At 45.0% G+C, this 22,501-nt stretch overlaps 1 protein-coding gene across 1 annotated transcript in view; it reads left to right on the top strand.

The window, feature by feature from the left end:
• e2f2 (E2F transcription factor 2) overlaps nt 1-22,501 on the top strand; it is a gene marked incomplete at both ends in the record, with an annotated part of 64,433 nt that overhangs the window by 26,164 nt on the left and 15,768 nt on the right. The window contains one exon of the mRNA XM_083633813.1: nt 9,837-9,939. Coding sequence (XP_083489939.1) covers nt 9,837-9,939 — 103 coding nt within the window. The remainder of the gene's footprint in view (nt 1-9,836; nt 9,940-22,501) is intronic.

The raw sequence follows: 22,501 nt of genomic DNA, 5'->3' as shown, positions 1-22,501 counted from the left end.
GTTAGTCGGCTCTGCAATGGAGTGGGGCGAGGAGGAACGAATTCCACCCTAACCTAGTCCAATTTTTTTTTTTTTTTTTAAATAACAATAATCGATAAAAATTCCACATGATCGATTCAATTCCTTAACGATCAATTATCGATTTTCGATAATTGATGAACATCCCTAATCTAACCTGCTGGTTGGAGCTGAGAGAACACTGTTGTAGATGACTGAGGTCCTAACCAGAAGCTACAGATGACCCAGCTGACCCGACACTGTCTGGCTGAAATCCTACACCTCATTAGCCGAGTCAGTGTGTAGGAGAGAGTGTGTAGATCAGGGGTGTCAGACTCATATTAGGTAGAGGGCCAGATTTGTTCAACTGAGACCTCATGGGGGCCGGATTTTTTTTTTACTAAAATCAATTCGACTCATTTACCCATTTACTTCACAAAAGAAATACTGCTCTTTCCATTTCTCTTGAAACTGCCTGCATTCCGTGTCAACCTTTCTCTTTTTCGACAGCACCTTGGTTTTTTGGTAGGTAGCCGAATGCGCGATTCAATTCCAGCGTGTCATCATGGCGGCTTTGTTTACACCTGATGACCTACTGACATACTTCCTTGTAGTGCAGGTTAATTAACTTATGAATGAACTCTTAGCTTGCTTATTAGCCACACGTAGTTCATGATAATGGGGTGCGAATTTAATAATAAAAATAGTTTCCAATTTATTTATTTATTTTTATATTCCAAAACATCTGGCGGCCCGCGGGCCGTATCTCTGACATCCCTGGTGTAGAGTGTGTTGTTGTTGTGTGTCACACTGCGTGCTGAGTCAGTGTGTAGGAGAGAGTGTGTAGAGTGTGTTGTTGTTGTGTGTCACACTGTGTATCTGAGTCAGTGTGTAGGAGAGAGTGTGTAGAGTGTGTTGTTGTTGTGTGTCACACTGTGTATCATATCATCTGACAGATTATCGTACACGGTGAGATCTGCTAGTCCACAATGAAAGTTGATTAGAGAGATAGTTTTTAAACTGATCCAGTGCCTGGCTGGCTGGCTGGCTGGCTGCCTGGCTGGCTGGCTGGCTGGCTGGCTGCCTGGCTGGCTGGCTGGCTGGCTGGCTGGCTGGCTGGCTGCCTGGCTGGCTGGCTGCCTGGCTGCAATTCAGCATTTCTACAAACAGAAAGACTCATGTTCCTCCTCAGCTCATTCACACTTTTCTTGCATTTGGCACATGATGCTTTGTGTTTTCTCAGCTAGCCTGATTGGTCACTTGTCATCCCTGGGAGGGACGCTGGAGGTGTGTGTGTGTGTGTGTGTGTGTGTGTGTGTGTGTGTGTGTGTGTGTCTGTGTGTGTGTGTGTGTGTGTGTGTGTGTGTGTGTCTGTGTGTGTGTGTGTGTGTGTGTGTCTGTGTGTGTGTGTGTGTGTGTGTGTGTGTGTGTGTGTGTGTGTTTGTTGGTGTGCGCGTGTGTGTGTGTGTGTGTGTGTGTGTGTGTGTGTGTCCGTAACAGTTGATAACAAGGCATTTTGCGGTATTTTGCGCATACGAACACTGCAGCAACACGTCCACACAGATAGAAGTGGGCAGTGCTGTGTGTACAGCTGATTTAATGAGACACAAACAAGACAAAGTGCTAAACAACATTTACTACGATTATAACTACTGTTGTTGTGCCGAGCAGCCATCTTGGATTTTTGAGGTCGGGGCTGCTGAGGCTCGTACGAGTTTGGGAGAGAAAATAGGAGCACTGGCTCATGACCTTTGAACCGTCAGATTCCCATTTCCCAGGTATAAAGGAATGCCCCATCAAGCAGGGCTTTTCAAAGTGGGAGGTGGGCCTAGTCCCCACCCAGGGGGGCTCCAAACAGTTTCAGGGGAGGCTCAGTGAATGGAAGGGAAAACATATGACGTTAGTTATGACATTAGTTATCAAAACGAGATCACATAGAATAGTGTGTGACAGCAGCAATATCAGGCTATCTATCCACCTTATTTTTGGCGGCCATTTTGCCTTACGTTAACTATGGGTTCTATTTCCGGTGTAACCAATTTAGATAATCCCCAGCCCCCGACAAAAAACACGTCTAGAGGATTTTACCCTTTTACAGCAGAGCCATTCTGCTCTGCGTTCGGGTGCTGGGATAACGTAATGCATTGTGGGTAGTCGGCTACTAACTGTGGCTAATGTTAGCGGCTAGCTAGCTATGTTACATGGCAGTAAAACGCCACCAAATTGATTTAACTTTTAACTATTTCGAGTAACACACATTTCGAATTTCCATACGGACCTCCAGCGTTGGTTAGTTGTTTATAACGTCACTATATTTATAACTTTTATAACGGACTCCAGCTTCCGGTTTATAATTCGGGTCGCGGCAACAATGAGTCACGCTAAACCGGACCTTGTACCCACGATTATTTTGTACAGTGGGGCATTCAAAAATAAGGTGGATAGCATCTATCTATATATCCTTATCTGATCTCAGAGGATCAAATAACATAATCATGATCCCATAATCATCACCATAGGGTGGGGGTTAGGCTGAGGGGAGGCCCACAGTCTCAGACTTTGAAAAGCCCTAAAGGCAGTTAGACTAGGGGGAGGGAGGACAGAGAAGTATGCAGGCTGGGGAGAGAGGGGGGAGGAGCGGTGGAGCGGTGATGCCCCTCCTCCTCCTTTATGCATAATTACTAGCAGCCCCCTGTTGTCGAGTGGTTGAGAAAGTGTGAGGAGGGGCTTGGTTCCTGCTGGAGGGCTGTTGGCACATGTCACACGCCCATAGATGGGCGGGACCTATTCTCTGATGTCACAGTCCCATAGATGGGCGCGACCTATTCTCTGATGTCACAGTCCCATAGATGGGCGGGACCTATTCTCTGATGTCACAGTCCCATAGATGGGCGGGACCTATTCTGCATTCGCATGGTTGAACCTTGAATTGCCATCATTAAAAGTCAGTGGGATTTGTTGAGCATGAGAAAGGAGACTACAGGCTAGAGCAGAGGTGCCCAAATTCTTTCCCATGAAGGGCCAAAACTCAATCTGGGTGGAGGGCCGAGGCCCAAAAATAAACGTTGTGGAATTACATTAAAATGTTTTGTGTTTTATAGAAAATTAACATTCTAAATCTAAAATAACATTTCAATATAATAATCTACCGTAAATTCCGGACTATAAGCCGCGGCTTTTTCCCCGTTTTTTGGCCCTGCGGCTTATATAACGGTGCGGCTTATCTATGGATTTTTTCAGAAAAAAAAAAAAAAATACAAATAAAATCTCTCTTTTTTAGCACTCTTTCTAACTATAAATCCACTTCTGTTTTAATTTCCTCTCTTGCCCTCTTTTCACCACACCGCGGACACTGTGTGCACTGTAAAAATAAACAAAGGTGGTGTTGTGTTATGTTGTTTTGTTGAAATGTTACGGTAATACGGTAAATGGGAGCTTCCTCAAACAGCCATCTCTTTCCCGACAATCCCCTCTGTGCGTGACCACTTACATATGGTAATTACGGTAAGCAAACGGCCACTCGGCCAACAACTCCCTCCCCCGACTACCAGGAGAAAACCACAAACTTCGGCGAATTCACACAAAGGAAGATCAAGGAATATTCCATCGAACCGGAGCAGATCATAAATATGGATGAAGTGCCTTTGACGTTCGACCTGCCACTCACTAGGACTGTTAACAAGAAAGGTGAATCGTCGATCACATTGAGAACCACTGGGCACGAGAGAACGAATTTCACTTGTGTTCTGGCCTGCTCTGCATCTGGAGTCAAGCTGCCGCCAATGGTGATTTTTAAGCGGATTACGATGCCGAAAGAGAAAATTCCCAGTGGGATATGCCTCAGAGTCAACAAGAAAGGGTGGATGATGGAAAGTGTCATGAAGGAGTGGTTGTCTCAGTGCTACGTCAAGCGCCCTGGAGGATTCTTTCACCAAAAAAAAGCTTTGCTCGTTCTCGACAGCATGAGGGCTCATATAACAGATTCCGTGAAAGCAGCCATCAAGACCACAAACTCCATTCGGGTTCCGAAAGGCTGGACTGCTGCGTGATGATGACGCCGGCACAGCTGGGCGCCTTCAGAGGCTGTTCGATTCCGACACCGACAGTGACGAAGAGGAGATCCTTGGTTTTGAGAGTGACAACGAAGGAGAGAGGAGAGTGGTTGACGAAGCCACCCTGAACCTGTTCGTTTCCGACACTGAAGTTGAGGACTTTGCTGGTTTCAGTACGGAGGAAGAAGAGGAAGACGAGGATTAGTGACTTGACTTTGACTCTGACTCTGTTTTTGACGCTGCACCTTCACCTAAAAGATGAAGACAAGGATTACGGTACCTGGTTTGATTGTTGACAGCACCTTTTGTTGAAATGTTAATAAATGGGAGCTTCCCCAAACAGCCATCTCTTTCCCGACATTCCTCTCTGTGCACGAACCCTTACATATGGTAATTAAACATCAAAACACCCGCGGCTTATAGTCCGGTGCGGCTTATATATGTAAAAAACAGTCAATTTTGGTGCTGCGGCTTATATACCGGTGCGCCTTATAGTCCGGAATTTACGGTACTTTTTATCTGTTTGGTAATTGTAATAATTTGCAATTGGTTATATATATTAAAAAAAAAAACATCTGCATTTGTGCAGGAGCTTAAACATTTAATCAGTAAACACCCAGTTAAAAACAGTTGTATTTTCCACCTTTGTAATCAAGAGAGAAATTTGACTTAATTCACAACTTGAAAAATCCTCAAGGTACTTTGAAAATCAGCTTTATTGTCCATCTTTTGTAAACAATTTGCCATGACAATTTGCAGGGATGCAATCTCAGGAGTGAACACAGTATATCCGCAGCCACATTCAGACACTGTTTCACAAAGTCACCACATGAAAAAGCTCGTCCATCCTTTGCAATCAGTGCAGATATCTGATAACTTGCCCGAGTTGCATTCTGGATAAAAAATCCCAAATCCGTGGCGTGCCAAAACAAACAGTCAGCACTGGGCTAGATGTCTGTGCTGCTCTTATAAAACAAACAGTCAGCACTGGGCTAGAGGAATGTGTTCTGTCTGTGCTGCTCTTATAAAACAAACAGTCAGCACTGGGCTAGAGGAATGTGTTCTGTCTGTGCTGCTCTTATAAAACAAACAGTCAGCACTGGGCTAGAGGAATGTGTTCTGTCTGTGCTGCTCTTATAAAACAAACAGTCAGCACTGGGCTAGAGGAATGTGTTCTGTCTGTGCTGCTCTTATAAAACAAACAGTCAGCACTGGGCTAGATGTCTGTGCTGCTCTTATAAAACAAACAGTCAGCACTGGGCTAGATGTCTGTGCTGCTCTTATAAAACAAACAGTCAGCACTGGGCTAGATGTCTGTGCTGCTCTTATAAAACAAACAGTCAGCACTGGGCTAGATGTCTGTGCTGCTCTTATAAAACAAACAGTCAGCACTGGGCTAGATGTCTGTGCTGCTCTTATAAAACAAACAGTCAGCAGCACTGGGCTAGATGTCTGTGCTGCTCTTATAAAACAAACAGTCAGCACTGGGCTAGATGTCTGTGCTGCTCTTATAAAACAAACAGTCAGCAGCACTGGGCTAGATGTCTGTGCTGCTCTTATAAAACATACAGTCAGCAGCACTGGGCTAGATGTCTGTGCTGCTCTTATAAAACATACAGTCAGCACTGGGCTAGATGTCTGTGCTGCTCTTATAAAACAAACAGTCAGCACTGGGCTAGATGTCTGTGCTGCTCTTATAAAACAAACAGTCAGCACTGGGCTAGATGTCTGTGCTGCTCTTATAAAACAAACAGTCAGCACTGGGCTAGATGTCTGTGCTGCTCTTATAAAACAAACAGTCAGCACTGGGCTAGATGTCTGTGCTGCTCTTATAAAACAAACAGTCAGCAGCACTGGGCTAGATGTCTGTGCTGCTCTTATAAAACAAACAGTCAGCAGCACTGGGCTAGATGTCTGTGCTGCTCTTATAAAACAAACAGTCAGCAGCACTGGGCTAGATGTCTGTGCTGCTCTTATAAAACAAACAGTCAGCACTGGGCTAGATGTCTGTGCTGCTCTTATAAAACAAACAGTCAGCAGCACTGGGCTAGATGTCTGTGCTGCTCTTATAAAACAAACAGTCAGCACTGGGCTAGATGTCTGTGCTGCTCTTATAAAACAAACAGTCAGCAGCACTGGGCTAGATGTCTGTGCTGCTCTTATAAAACAAACAGTCAGCACTGGGCTAGATGTCTGTGCTGCTCTTATAAAACAAACAGTCAGCAGCACTGGGCTAGATGTCTGTGCTGCTCTTATAAAACAAACAGTCAGCACTGGACTAGATGTCTGTGCTGCTCTTATAAAACATACAGTCAGCACTGGGCTAGATGTCTGTGCTGCTCTTATAAAACAAACAGTCAGCACTGGGCTAGATGTCTGTGCTGCTCTTATAAAACAAACAGTCAGCACTGGGCTAGATGTCTGTGCTGCTCTTATAAAACAAACAGTCAGCACTGGGCTAGATGTCTGTGCTGCTCTTATAAAACAAACAGTCAGCAGCACTGGGCTAGATGTCTGTGCTGCTCTTATAAAACAAACAGTCAGCACTGGGCTAGATGTCTGTGCTGCTCTTATAAAACAAACAGTCAGCACTGGGCTAGATGTCTGTGCTGCTCTTATAAAACAAACAGTCAGCAGCACTGGGCTAGATGTCTGTGCTGCTCTTATAAAACAAACAGTCAGCAGCACTGGGCTAGATGTCTGTGCTGCTCTTATAAAACAAACAGTCAGCACTGGGCTAGATGTCTGTGCTGCTCTTATAAAACAAACAGTCAGCACTGGGCTAGATGTCTGTGCTGCTCTTATAAAACAAACAGTCAGCAGCACTGGGCTAGATGTCTGTGCTGCTCTTATAAAACAAACAGTCAGCACTGGGCTAGATGTCTGTGCTGCTCTTATAAAACAAACAGTCAGCACTGGGCTAGATGTCTGTGCTGCTCTTATAAAACAAACAGTCAGCACTGGGCTAGATGTCTGTGCTGCTCTTATAAAACAAACAGTCAGCACTGGACTAGATGTCTGTGCTGCTCTTATAAAACAAACAGTCAGCACTGGGCTAGATGTCTGTGCTGCTCTTATAAAACAAACAGTCAGCACTGGACTAGATGTCTGTGCTGCTCTTATAAAACAAACAGTCAGCACTGGGCTAGATGTCTGTGCTGCTCTTATAAAACAAACAGTCAGCACTGGGCTAGATGTCTGTGCTGCTCTTATAAAACAAACAGTCAGCACTGGGCTAGATGTCTGTGCTGCTCTTATAAAACAAACAGTCAGCAGCACTGGGCTAGATGTCTGTGCTGCTCTTATAAAACAAACAGTCAGCACTGGGCTAGATGTCTGTGCTGCTCTTATAAAACAAACAGTCAGCACTGGGCTAGATGTCTGTGCTGCTCTTATAAAACAAACAGTCAGCACTGGGCTAGATGTCTGTGCTGCTCTTATAAAACAAACAGTCAGCAGCACTGGGCTAGATGTCTGTGCTGCTCTTATAAAACAAACAGTCAGCAGCACTGGGCTAGATGTCTGTGCTGCTCTTATAAAACAAACAGTCAGCACTGGGCTAGATGTCTGTGCTGCTCTTATAAAACATACAGTCAGCACTGGGCTAGATGTCTGTGCTGCTCTTATAAAACAAACAGTCAGCACTGGGCTAGATGTCTGTGCTGCTCTTATAAAACAAACAGTCAGCAGCACTGGGCTAGATGTCTGTGCTGCTCTTATAAAACAAACAGTCAGCACTGGGCTAGATGTCTGTGCTGCTCTTATAAAACAAACAGTCAGCACTGGGCTAGATGTCTGTGCTGCTCTTATAAAACAAACAGTCAGCACTGGGCTAGATGTCTGTGCTGCTCTTATAAAACAAACAGTCAGCACTGGGCTAGATGTCTGTGCTGCTCTTATAAAACAAACAGTCAGCACTGGGCTAGATGTCTGTGCTGCTCTTATAAAACAAACAGTCAGCACTGGACTAGATGTCTGTGCTGCTCTTATAAAACAAACAGTCAGCACTGGGCTAGATGTCTGTGCTGCTCTTATAAAACAAACAGTCAGCAGCACTGGGCTAGATGTCTGTGCTGCTCTTATAAAACAAACAGTCAGCACTGGGCTAGATGTCTGTGCTGCTCTTATAAAACAAACAGTCAGCACTGGGCTAGATGTCTGTGCTGCTCTTATAAAACAAACAGTCAGCACTGGGCTAGATGTCTGTGCTGCTCTTATAAAACAAACAGTCAGCACTGGGCTAGATGTCTGTGCTGCTCTTATAAAACAAACAGTCAGCACTGGGCTAGATGTCTGTGCTGCTCTTATAAAACAAACAGTCAGCAGCACTGGGCTAGATGTCTGTGCTGCTCTTATAAAACAAACAGTCAGCACTGGGCTAGATGTCTGTGCTGCTCTTATAAAACAAACAGTCAGCACTGGGCTAGATGTCTGTGCTGCTCTTATAAAACAAACAGTCAGCACTGGGCTAGATGTCTGTGCTGCTCTTATAAAACAAACAGTCAGCACTGGGCTAGATGTCTGTGCTGCTCTTATAAAACAAACAGTCAGCACTGGGCTAGATGTCTGTGCTGCTCTTATAAAACAAACAGTCAGCACTGGACTAGATGTCTGTGCTGCTCTTATAAAACAAACAGTCAGCACTGGGCTAGATGTCTGTGCTGCTCTTATAAAACATACAGTCAGCACTGGGCTAGATGTCTGTGCTGCTCTTATAAAACAAACAGTCAGCACTGGGCTAGATGTCTGTGCTGCTCTTATAAAACAAACAGTCAGCACTGGGCTAGATGTCTGTGCTGCTCTTATAAAACAAACAGTCAGCACTGGGCTAGATGTCTGTGCTGCTCTTATTCTTATGGTGATAGAACAGTTTTAGGTCACTAGAAATCTTGATTCCTAGTAGAGCCCGACCGATATATCGGTCCACCGATATTGGCCGATAACCGATATATCGGTATCGGCCGATATGTTCGCCGATATGCCGATATTCTTTTATTTTGTATTTTTTAAGTCATAGACAACATGTGTATATTTGATCTTTTTTCTTAACTCAAGTTATATTTGATATTTGTTCTATTTGTGTTTTTGTATTTCTAGTTATTTATAATTGTTAAATCCCCAGTTCAGTTGACTGTGTCATTGCATTGATGTCATTTTGGACAATAAAGTTGATTGATAAGCTGTAAAATATCCCGCCTACATTACACATCTCAAGTCATGTAAAGTCATACCTTTGTCGAGTGTTTGATATTTGAGGGATCATTGTAAAAACATTGTGTAATATAATGTGTATATTTAATAAAAGAATATCGGTCGATATATCGATATCGGAATTTTTTTACTCCCCAATATCGGCATCGGCCTCAAATCCGGTATCGGTCGGGCTCTAGGCTTGCCCGCTGCGCAGCCTCGCCCACAGCTCGGCTGCTGCGTGGCCTCGCCTGCTCTATTGGCATGTGCAGGCAGCACACACTTGCTCAACTTCGCATCAGGATGATGATGTCAGTCATAGACATAATGACATCACAGTTGCTCGAGTGACATCACTGACGGTGTCATAGACATTGTGACATCATCAGTGACATCATTACTGACCAAAATCATCACAAATCCCACAATGAGTGCAGACAGAGCCCACTTATTCAATTTGATATAGGAAGATGATGAAGAAGGTGAGCGGTGCGCTATTACTACTATCAGAAACACAAGTGTTTCTGATAGTAGTAAATGTTGCTAAATGTTTGCTGTTTTCTCTCTTAACATGTGTTCCACGCTGTCCCTCTGCAGGCTAAACGCAAGCTGGATCTAGAGGACCCCCTCTACCTGCCCGAGTTCCGCACCCCAAAAGGAAAAGGCAGCGCCGCAGCCAGGATACCAACCAGTCCCAAGAGTGAGTAACAGTCTCATGGAGGATACTGTAGATGTGAGAGGAGTGAGTAACAGTCTCATGGAGGATACTGTAGATGTGAGAGAGAGGAGTGAGTAACAGTCTCATGGAGGATACTGTAGATGTGAGAGGAGTGAGTAACAGTCTCATGGAGGATACTGTAGATGTGAGAGAGAGAGGAGTGAGTAACAGTCTCATGGAGGATACTGTAGATGTGAGAGAGAGGAGTGAGTAACAGTCTCATGGAGGATACTGTAGATGTGAGAGGAGTGAGTAACAGTCTCATGGAGGATACTGTAGATGTGTGAGAGAGGAGTGAGTAACAGTCTCATGGAGGATACTGTAGATGTGAGAGAGGAGTGAGTAACAGTCTCATGGAGGATACTGTAGATGTGAGAGAGAGGAGTGAGTAACAGTCTCATGGAGGATACTGTAGATGTGAGAGAGGAGTGAGTAACAGTCTCATGGAGGATACTGTAGATGTGAGAGAGAGGAGTGAGTAACAGTCTCATGGAGGATACTGTAGATGTGTGAGAGGAGTGAGTAACAGTCTCATGGAGGATACTGTAGATGTGAGAGAGAGGAGTGAGTAACAGTCTCATGGAGGATACTGTAGATGTGTGAGAGAGGAGTGAGTAACAGTCTCATGGAGGATACTGTAGATGTGTGAGAGGAGTGAGTAACAGTCTCATGGAGGATACTGTAGATGTGTGAGAGGAGTGAGTAACAGTCTCATGGAGGATACTGTAGATGTGTGAGAGGAGTGAGTAACAGTCTCATGGAGGATACTGTAGATGTGTGAGAGAGAGGAGTGAGTAACAGTCTCATGGAGGATACTGTAGATGTGTGAGAGGAGTGAGTAACAGTCTCATGGAGGATACTGTAGATGTGAGAGAGGAGTGAGTAACAGTCTCATGGAGGATACTGTAGATGTGTGAGAGGAGTGAGTAACAGTCTCATGGAGGATACTGTAGATGTGAGAGGAGTGAGTAACAGTCTCATGGAGGATACTGTAGATGTGAGAGAGAGGAGTGAGTAACAGTCTCATGGAGGATACTGTAGATGTGTGAGAGGAGTGAGTAACAGTCTCATGGAGGATACTGTAGATGTGTGAGAGGAGTGAGTAACAGTCTCATGGAGGATACTGTAGATGTGTGAGAGAGAGGAGTGAGTAACAGTCTCATGGAGGATACTGTAGATGTGTGAGAGAGAGGAGTGAGTAACAGTCTCATGGAGGATACTGTAGATGTGAGAGAGGAGTGAGTAACAGTCTCATGGAGGATACTGTAGATGTGAGAGAGAGGAGTGAGTAACAGTCTCATGGAGGATACTGTAGATGTGTGAGAGGAGTGAGTAACAGTCTCATGGAGGATACTGTAGATGTGTGAGAGGAGTGAGTAACAGTCTCATGGAGGATACTGTAGATGTGAGAGAGGAGTGAGTAACAGTCTCATGGAGGATACTGTAGATGTGTGAGAGGAGTGAGTAACAGTCTCATGGAGGATACTGTAGATGTGTGAGAGGAGTGAGTAACAGTCTCATGGAGGATACTGTAGATGTGTGAGAGAGAGGAGTGAGTAACAGTCTCATGGAGGATACTGTAGATGTGTGAGAGAGAGGAGTGAGTAACAGTCTCATGGAGGATACTGTAGATGTGAGAGAGGAGTGAGTAACAGTCTCATGGAGGATACTGTAGATGTGAGAGAGAGGAGTGAGTAACAGTCTCATGGAGGATACTGTAGATGTGTGAGAGGAGTGAGTAACAGTCTCATGGAGGATACTGTAGATGTGTGAGAGGAGTGAGTAACAGTCTCATGGAGGATACTGTAGATGTGAGAGGAGTGAGTAACAGTCTCATGGAGGATACTGTAGATGTGAGAGAGAGGAGTGAGTAACAGTCTCATGGAGGATACTGTAGATGTGTGAGAGGAGTGAGTAACAGTCTCATGGAGGATACTGTAGATGTGAGAGAGAGGAGTGAGTAACAGTCTCATGGAGGATACTGTAGATGTGAGAGAGAGGAGTGAGTAACAGTCTCATGGAGGATACTGTAGATGTGTGAGAGAGGAGTGAGTAACAGTCTCATGGAGGATACTGTAGATGTGTGAGAGAGGAGTGAGTAACAGTCTCATGGAGGATACTGTAGATGTGAGAGAGAGGAGTGAGTAACAGTCTCATGGAGGATACTGTAGATGTGAGAGAGAGGAGTGAGTAACAGTCTCATGGAGGATACTGTAGATGTGAGAGAGAGGAGTGAGTAACAGTCTCATGGAGGATACTGTAGATGTGAGAGGAGTGAGTAACAGTCTCATGGAGGATACTGTAGATGTGTGAGAGAGGAGTGAGTAACAGTCTCATGGAGGATACTGTAGATGTGAGAGAGGAGTGAGTAACAGTCTCATGGAGGATACTGTAGATGTGAGAGAGGAGTGAGTAACAGTCTCATGGAGGATACTGTAGATGTGTGAGAGGAGTGAGTAACAGTCTCATGGAGGATACTGTAGATGTGAGAGGAGTGAGTAACAGTCTCATGGAGGATACTGTAGATGTGAGAGAGAGGAGTGAGTAACAGTCTCATGGAGGATACTGTAGATGTGAGAGAGAGGAGTGAGTAACAGTCTCATGGAGGATACTGTAGATGTGTGAGAGGAGTGAGTAACAGTCTCATGGAGGATACTGTAGATGTGTGAGAGGAGTGAGTAACAGTCTCATGGAGGATACTGTAGATGTGAGAGAGAGGAGTGAGTAACAGTCTCATGGAGGATACTGTAGATGTGTGAGAGAGAGGAGTGAGTAACAGTCTCATGGAGGATACTGTAGATGTGAGAGAGAGGAGTGAGTAACAGTCTCATGGAGGATACTGTAGATGTGAGAGAGAGGAGTGAGTAACAGTCTCATGGAGGATACTGTAGATGTGTGAGAGAGGAGTGAGTAACAGTCTCATGGAGGATACTGTAGATGTGAGAGAGAGGAGTGAGTAACAGTCTCATGGAGGATACTGTAGATGTGTGAGAGGAGTGAGTAACAGTCTCATGGAGGATACTGTAGATGTGAGAGAGAGGAGTGAGTAACAGTCTCATGGAGGATACTGTAGATGTGAGAGAGAGGAGTGAGTAACAGTCTCATGGAGGATACTGTAGATGTGTGAGAGGAGTGAGTAACAGTCTCATGGAGGATACTGTAGATGTGTGAGAGAGGAGTGAGTAACAGTCTCATGGAGGATACTGTAGATGTGTGAGAGAGGAGTGAGTAACAGTCTCATGGAGGATACTGTAGATGTGTGAGAGGAGTGAGTAACAGTCTCATGGAGGATACTGTAGATGTGTGAGAGAGGAGTGAGTAACAGTCTCATGGAGGATACTGTAGATGTGAGAGAGAGGAGTGAGTAACAGTCTCATGGAGGATACTGTAGATGTGTGAGAGAGGAGTGAGTAACAGTCTCATGGAGGATACTGTAGATGTGAGAGAGGAGTGAGTAACAGTCTCATGGAGGATACTGTAGATGTGTGAGAGGAGTGAGTAACAGTCTCATGGAGGATACTGTAGATGTGTGAGAGGAGTGAGTAACAGTCTCATGGAGGATACTGTAGATGTGAGAGAGAGGAGTGAGTAACAGTCTCATGGAGGATACTGTAGATGTGTGAGAGAGAGGAGTGAGTAACAGTCTCATGGAGGATACTGTAGATGTGAGAGAGAGGAGGGAGTAACAGTCTCATGGAGGATACTGTAGATGTGAGAGAGAGGAGTGAGTAACAGTCTCATGGAGGATACTGTAGATGTGTGAGAGAGGAGTGAGTAACAGTCTCATGGAGGATACTGTAGATGTGAGAGAGAGGAGTGAGTAACAGTCTCATGGAGGATACTGTAGATGTGTGAGAGGAGTGAGTAACAGTCTCATGGAGGATACTGTAGATGTGTGAGAGAGGAGTGAGTAACAGTCTCATGGAGGATACTGTAGATGTGAGAGAGAGAGGAGTGAGTAACAGTCTCATGGAGGATACTGTAGATGTGTGAGAGGAGTGAGTAACAGTCTCATGGAGGATACTGTAGATGTGAGAGGAGTGAGTAACAGTCTCATGGAGGATACTGTAGATGTGTGAGAGGAGTGAGTAACAGTCTCATGGAGGATACTGTAGATGTGAGAGGAGTGAGTAACAGTCTCATGGAGGATACTGTAGATGTGAGAGAGAGGAGTGAGTAACAGTCTCATGGAGGATACTGTAGATGTGAGAGAGAGAGGAGTGAGTAACAGTCTCATGGAGGATACTGTAGATGTGAGAGGAGTGAGTAACAGTCTCATGGAGGATACTGTAGATGTGAGAGGAGTGAGTAACAGTCTCATGGAGGATACTGTAGATGTGTGAGAGGAGTGAGTAACAGTCTCATGGAGGATACTGTAGATGTGAGAGGAGTGAGTAACAGTCTCATGGAGGATACTGTAGATGTGAGAGAGAGGAGTGAGTAACAGTCTCATGGAGGATACTGTAGATGTGAGAGAGAGAGGAGTGAGTAACAGTCTCATGGAGGATACTGTAGATGTGAGAGGAGTGAGTAACAGTCTCATGGAGGATACTGTAGATGTGAGAGAGAGGAGTGAGTAACAGTCTCATGGAGGATACTGTAGATGTGTGAGAGGAGTGAGTAACAGTCTCATGGAGGATACTGTAGATGTGTGAGAGGAGTGAGTAACAGTCTCATGGAGGATACTGTAGATGTGTGAGAGGAGTGAGTAACAGTCTCATGGAGGATACTGTAGATGTGTGAGAGAGGAGCAGGGCTCGACGTTAACTTTTAAAAGTGGTTGCCGGAGGGGCAACCTGGCAAGAGCTTTTGGTTGCCCGAATAAAAATATGGTTGCCCAATTTTAGTCGCTTTATATTTTGAGTAATTAAGATACTATGCAGTCATAAGCCGGCTTAATAATGACGATGTGACAGAAAAGTAAGTATAATAATCTATAGTATAGTATAATAGGCCTATTCAGTGTGCGCACCGGGTGTAGTAGTAGTAATAATGATAATAATAATAATAATAAATTTGTGTCATTTCGTTTTCTAAACAAATCTTATTTTTTGTTTTTATAATGCATTTGCACTAAAATGATTTAACTAATATTTGTGAACTTTCATTTTCATATATTTTTCAACAGTTATTGTTCATATTGTGCTTAATTTATTAATTAAAAGCGTTATTGATAATTAAGTAGCCTACCCTCCTCCAGGCCCGGCTCCAGACCCAAGTTACAGAGGGGGCCTGCCCCTAGCTTGGGGGGGCCAAGCTACCCAAGGGGCATCCGGGGGGATTCTCCCCCGGAAGAAGATTTTGTACATTTTAAAGTAAAATTCGTCAACCTGGTGCATTTGAGAGCAAAATGAAGAGGCTAAATCTGTGAAGAACTACACACATCTCTAATGTGTTGTGACTTTACAAATAATTAGGCCTAAACAATCAATATTAAGTGTATTTACACATTGTGCACAAATTGCATTCATTGTGACAAATTTACAATAGTTAATATCCAGCCAGAATCATTGCAAATGGATGTTCAAAGTCACAGTTAGCAATAGCATTGAGTTAATCAATGCCTAATGACAGCCAGATTCCATGTTAAACTTTAAAACAGAAAAACGGAAAAACGTTTTTAGCAAAAAAAAAAAAAAAAAAAAAAAATTGAATGGGGGGGCCAGTTTGTTAAATGGGGGGGCCCGGCCCGGTCAGGCCCGGCCCGGTCAGGTCCGGCCCGGTCAGGCCCGCCCCTAACGCCGGGCCTGCCCTCCTCATGTTCATTCAGGGATACTATGATGACAGTGGTTTGGGGCCCCCACTCTGATGTTGCATAGGACCCCAAAAGGCCCAGAAGCGGCCCTGCAATCCCTCTCTCTCTCACCCCGTATGAGAGGCTGACAGGCCAGGGATGCAAATCATTTCTCAGCACATATACGCGGTGGTAAAACGTTTTTGAAGGATGTCCTGATCGAGGTGTATGTTGTAGGCTTGTTGTAGGCTACATGCTTTGCAGTATAGCGTTATGCTGGAATTATGCTTGAAGTTTGGGCTGTCGCACGGAAATGAGAGACACTGAATCTTGACGAGGAAACGTGTGGAGCGTTTATACACTGTGTGTGGGTTTCTGCTCGCGGAAGTGAGCTGGAGTCTTGAAAACTCCACTTTGTCCGCCCAGCCGCGTCCACGTAGTTACACAATTCGGGGTGTGCACAGCCAGGCGAAAACCGTCTGCACAGCAGCCTTGTGGAGGGGCGCGTCTGCTGATTTAACTCACTTTTCCGTGTGGACACTCGCCGATGCGGGAAGCATATGAGACCTAAGCGCTTGTTGTAGGCTACATGCTTTGCAGTATAGCATTCGTTTTCCGTCCCGTTCAAAGACGCACGGGTATTTCACCTCAATGACAATTTCCTCGTCCTTTGTTTCTGTGCGGGGCTGCGGGCGGACGAGGTTCTTCTTGCGTCTTGCAGCCGCTGTGATTGTGTGCGAGCAGCCCCACCTGTCCCAGTCAGTACTCGTTAAACATACCGCACGTGCAGCATGCATCACGTAGGTTCCGACTGGTAATTAGTAACATCGTTTCGATTGTAACAGCAATAAAATGTCACATATATGTCACTCACAACAAGTATTAAAACATTTATTTGGTGTATATTTTGCTGTTTGCTGCTGTACATATTTTGTTGCATGTTAAATCGTGGTTGCCCCTGGGGCAACCAAAGACCGAGAAATGGTTGCCCCATGTTTTTTTTGGTTGCCCGGGGCAACCGGGCAGCCGTTAATGTCGAGCCCTGAGGAGTGAGTAACAGTCTCATGGAGGATACTGTAGATGTGTGAGAGGAGTGAGTAACAGTCTCATGGAGGATACTGTAGATGTGTGAGAGGAGTGAGTAACAGTCTCATGGAGGATACTGTAGATGTGTGAGAGGAGTGAGTAACAGTCTCATGGAGGATACTGTAGATGTGTGAGAGGAGTGAGTAACAGTCTCATGGAGGATACTGTAGATGTGAGAGAGGAGTGAGTAACAGTCTCATGGAGGATACTGTAGATGTGTGAGAGGAGTGAGTAACAGTCTCATGGAGGATACTGTAGATGTGTGAGAGGAGTGAGTAACAGTCTCATGGAGGATACTGTAGATGTGTGAGAGGAGTGAGTAACAGTCTCATGGAGGATACTGTAGATGTGAGAGAGGAGTGAGTAACAGTCTCATGGAGGATACTGTAGATGTGAGAGAGAGGAGTGAGTAACAGTCTCATGGAGGATACTGTAGATGTGAGAGAGAGAGGAGTGAGTAACAGTCTCATGGAGGATACTGTAGATGTGTGAGAGGAGTGAGTAACAGTCTCATGGAGGATACTGTAGATGTGTGAGAGAGGAGTGAGTAACAGTCTCATGGAGGATACTGTAGATGTGAGAGAGAGGAGTGAGTAACAGTCTCATGGAGGATACTGTAGATGTGTGAGAGAGGAGTGAGTAACAGTCTCATGGAGGATACTGTAGATGTGTGAGAGAGGAGTGAGTAACAGTCTCATGGAGGATACTGTAGATGTGAGAGAGGAGTGAGTAACAGTCTCATGGAGGATACTGTAGATGTGTGAGAGGAGTGAGTAACAGTCTCATGGAGGATACTGTAGATGTGAGAGAGAGAGGAGTGAGTAACAGTCTCATGGAGGATACTGTAGATGTGAGAGAGAGGAGTGAGTAACAGTCTCATGGAGGATACTGTAGATGTGAGAGAGAGGAGTGAGTAACAGTCTCATGGAGGATACTGTAGATGTGAGAGGAGTGAGTAACAGTCTCATGGAGGATACTGTAGATGTGAGAGGAGTGAGTAACAGTCTCATGGAGGATACTGTAGATGTGAGAGGAGTGAGTAACAGTCTCATGGAGGATACTGTAGATGTGAGAGGAGTGAGTAACAGTCTCATGGAGGATACTGTAGATGTGAGAGAGAGGAGTGAGTAACAGTCTCATGGAGGATACTGTAGATGTGTGAGAGGAGTGAGTAACAGTCTCATGGAGGATACTGTAGATGTGAGAGAGAGGAGTGAGTAACAGTCTCATGGAGGATACTGTAGATGTGAGAGAGAGAGGAGTGAGTAACAGTCTCATGGAGGATACTGTAGATGTGAGAGAGAGAGGAGTGAGTAACAGTCTCATGGAGGATACTGTAGATGTGAGAGAGGAGTGAGTAACAGTCTCATGGAGGATACTGTAGATGTGAGAGAGAGGAGTGAGTAACAGTCTCATGGAGGATACTGTAGATGTGAGAGGAGTGAGTAACAGTCTCATGGAGGATACTGTAGATGTGAGAGAGAGGAGTGAGTAACAGTCTCATGGAGGATACTGTAGATGTGTGAGAGGAGTGAGTAACAGTCTCATGGAGGATACTGTAGATGTGAGAGGAGTGAGTAACAGTCTCATGGAGGATACTGTAGATGTGTGAGAGGAGTGAGTAACAGTCTCATGGAGGATACTGTAGATGTGTGAGAGGAGTGAGTAACAGTCTCATGGAGGATACTGTAGATGTGAGAGGAGTGAGTAACAGTCTCATGGAGGATACTGTAGATGTGAGAGAGAGGAGTGAGTAACAGTCTCATGGAGGATACTGTAGATGTGTGAGAGGAGTGAGTAACAGTCTCATGGAGGATACTGTAGATGTGTGAGAGGAGTGAGTAACAGTCTCATGGAGGATACTGTAGATGTGAGAGAGAGGAGTGAGTAACAGTCTCATGGAGGATACTGTAGATGTGTGAGAGAGAGGAGTGAGTAACAGTCTCATGGAGGATACTGTAGATGTGAGAGAGAGGAGTGAGTAACAGTCTCATGGAGGATACTGTAGATGTGAGAGAGAGGAGTGAGTAACAGTCTCATGGAGGATACTGTAGATGTGTGAGAGAGGAGTGAGTAACAGTCTCATGGAGGATACTGTAGATGTGAGAGAGAGGAGTGAGTAACAGTCTCATGGAGGATACTGTAGATGTGTGAGAGGAGTGAGTAACAGTCTCATGGAGGATACTGTAGATGTGTGAGAGGAGTGAGTAACAGTCTCATGGAGGATACTGTAGATGTGTGAGAGGAGTGAGTAACAGTCTCATGGAGGATACTGTAGATGTGAGAGAGAGGAGTGAGTAACAGTCTCATGGAGGATACTGTAGATGTGTGAGAGGAGTGAGTAACAGTCTCATGGAGGATACTGTAGATGTGTGAGAGGAGTGAGTAACAGTCTCATGGAGGATACTGTAGATGTGAGAGAGGAGTGAGTAACAGTCTCATGGAGGATACTGTAGATGTGTGAGAGGAGTGAGTAACAGTCTCATGGAGGATACTGTAGATGTGAGAGGAGTGAGTAACAGTCTCATGGAGGATACTGTAGATGTGTGAGAGAGGAGTGAGTAACAGTCTCATGGAGGATACTGTAGATGTGAGAGGAGTGAGTAACAGTCTCATGGAGGATACTGTAGATGTGAGAGAGAGGAGTGAGTAACAGTCTCATGGAGGATACTGTAGATGTGAGAGAGGAGTGAGTAACAGTCTCATGGAGGATACTGTAGATGTGAGAGAGAGGAGTGAGTAACAGTCTCATGGAGGATACTGTAGATGTGAGAGGAGTGAGTAACAGTCTCATGGAGGATACTGTAGATGTGAGAGAGAGGAGTGAGTAACAGTCTCATGGAGGATACTGTAGATGTGAGAGAGAGGAGTGAGTAACAGTCTCATGGAGGATACTGTAGATGTGTGAGAGGAGTGAGTAACAGTCTCATGGAGGATACTGTAGATGTGAGAGGAGTGAGTAACAGTCTCATGGAGGATACTGTAGATGTGAGAGAGGAGTGAGTAACAGTCTCATGGAGGATACTGTAGATGTGTGAGAGGAGTGAGTAACAGTCTCATGGAGGATACTGTAGATGTGAGAGGAGTGAGTAACAGTCTCATGGAGGATACTGTAGATGTGTGAGAGGAGTGAGTAACAGTCTCATGGAGGATACTGTAGATGTGTGAGAGGAGTGAGTAACAGTCTCATGGAGGATACTGTAGATGTGAGAGAGAGGAGTGAGTAACAGTCTCATGGAGGATACTGTAGATGTGAGAGAGGAGTGAGTAACAGTCTCATGGAGGATACTGTAGATGTGTGAGAGAGTGAGTAACAGTCTCATGGAGGATACTGTAGATGTGAGAGAGAGGAGTGAGTAACAGTCTCATGGAGGATACTGTAGATGTGAGAGGAGTGAGTAACAGTCTCATGGAGGATACTGTAGATGTGTGAGAGGAGTGAGTAACAGTCTCATGGAGGATACTGTAGATGTGAGAGAGAGGAGTGAGTAACAGTCTCATGGAGGATACTGTAGATGTGAGAGAGGAGTGAGTAACAGTCTCATGGAGGATACTGTAGATGTGTGAGAGGAGTGAGTAACAGTCTCATGGAGGATACTGTAGATGTGAGAGAGAGGAGTGAGTAACAGTCTCATGGAGGATACTGTAGATGTGTGAGAGGAGTGAGTAACAGTCTCATGGAGGATACTGTAGATGTGAGAGAGGAGTGAGTAACAGTCTCATGGAGGATACTGTAGATGTGTGAGAGGAGTGAGTAACAGTCTCATGGAGGATACTGTAGATGTGTGAGAGGAGTGAGTAACAGTCTCATGGAGGATACTGTAGATGTGTGAGAGGAGTGAGTAACAGTCTCATGGAGGATACTGTAGATGTGAGAGAGAGAGGAGTGAGTAACAGTCTCATGGAGGATACTGTAGATGTGTGAGAGGAGTGAGTAACAGTCTCATGGAGGATACTGTAGATGTGAGAGGAGTGAGTAACAGTCTCATGGAGGATACTGTAGATGTGAGAGAGAGGAGTGAGTAACAGTCTCATGGAGGATACTGTAGATGTGAGAGAGAGGAGTGAGTAACAGTCTCATGGAGGATACTGTAGATGTGTGAGAGGAGTGAGTAACAGTCTCATGGAGGATACTGTAGATGTGAGAGGAGTGAGTAACAGTCTCATGGAGGATACTGTAGATGTGTGAGAGGAGTGAGTAACAGTCTCATGGAGGATACTGTAGATGTGTGAGAGAGGAGTGAGTAACAGTCTCATGGAGGATACTGTAGATGTGTGAGAGAGAGGAGTGAGTAACAGTCTCATGGAGGATACTGTAGATGTGAGAGAGAGGAGTGAGTAACAGTCTCATGGAGGATACTGTAGATGTGAGAGGAGTGAGTAACAGTCTCATGGAGGATACTGTAGATGTGTGAGAGAGGAGTGAGTAACAGTCTCATGGAGGATACTGTAGATGTGAGAGAGGAGTGAGTAACAGTCTCATGGAGGATACTGTAGATGTGAGAGAGAGGAGTGAGTAACAGTCTCATGGAGGATACTGTAGATGTGAGAGAGGAGTGAGTAACAGTCTCATGGAGGATACTGTAGATGTGAGAGAGAGGAGTGAGTAACAGTCTCATGGAGGATACTGTAGATGTGTGAGAGGAGTGAGTAACAGTCTCATGGAGGATACTGTAGATGTGAGAGAGAGGAGTGAGTAACAGTCTCATGGAGGATACTGTAGATGTGTGAGAGAGGAGTGAGTAACAGTCTCATGGAGGATACTGTAGATGTGTGAGAGGAGTGAGTAACAGTCTCATGGAGGATACTGTAGATGTGAGAGAGAGGAGTGAGTAACAGTCTCATGGAGGATACTGTAGATGTGAGAGAGAGGAGTGAGTAACAGTCTCATGGAGGATACTGTAGATGTGAGAGAGGAGTGAGTAACAGTCTCATGGAGGATACTGTAGATGTGAGAGAGGAGTGAGTAACAGTCTCATGGAGGATACTGTAGATGTGAGAGAGAGGAGTGAGTAACAGTCTCATGGAGGATACTGTAGATGTGAGAGAGAGGAGTGAGTAACAGTCTCATGGAGGATACTGTAGATGTGAGAGAGGAGTGAGTAACAGTCTCATGGAGGATACTGTAGATGTGTGAGAGAGGAGTGAGTAACAGTCTCATGGAGGATACTGTAGATGTGAGAGAGAGGAGTGAGTAACAGTCTCATGGAGGATACTGTAGATGTGTGAGAGGAGTGAGTAACAGTCTCATGGAGGATACTGTAGATGTGAGAGAGGAGTGAGTAACAGTCTCATGGAGGATACTGTAGATGTGAGAGAGAGGAGTGAGTAACAGTCTCATGGAGGATACTGTAGATGTGAGAGAGAGGAGTGAGTAACAGTCTCATGGAGGATACTGTAGATGTGTGAGAGGAGTGAGTAACAGTCTCATGGAGGATACTGTAGATGTGAGAGAGGAGTGAGTAACAGTCTCATGGAGGATACTGTATATGTGTGAGAGAGGAGTGAGTAACAGTCTCATGGAGGATACTGTAGATGTGTGAGAGAGGAGTGAGTAACAGTCTCATGGAGGATACTGTAGATGTGAGAGAGGAGTGAGTAACAGTCTCATGGAGGATACTGTAGATGTGTGAGAGAGGAGTGAGTAACAGTCTCATGGAGGATACTGTAGATGTGTGAGAGGAGTGAGTAACAGTCTCATGGAGGATACTGTAGATGTGAGAG

The sequence above is a fragment of the Poromitra crassiceps genome, assembly GCF_964638095.1.
Source record: "Poromitra crassiceps genome assembly, chromosome: 3".
Taxonomy (NCBI): domain Eukaryota; kingdom Metazoa; phylum Chordata; class Actinopteri; order Beryciformes; family Melamphaidae; genus Poromitra; species Poromitra crassiceps.
The sequence above is the reverse complement of the archived record's forward strand: the minus strand, read 5'-3'. Positions and strand labels throughout refer to the sequence as shown.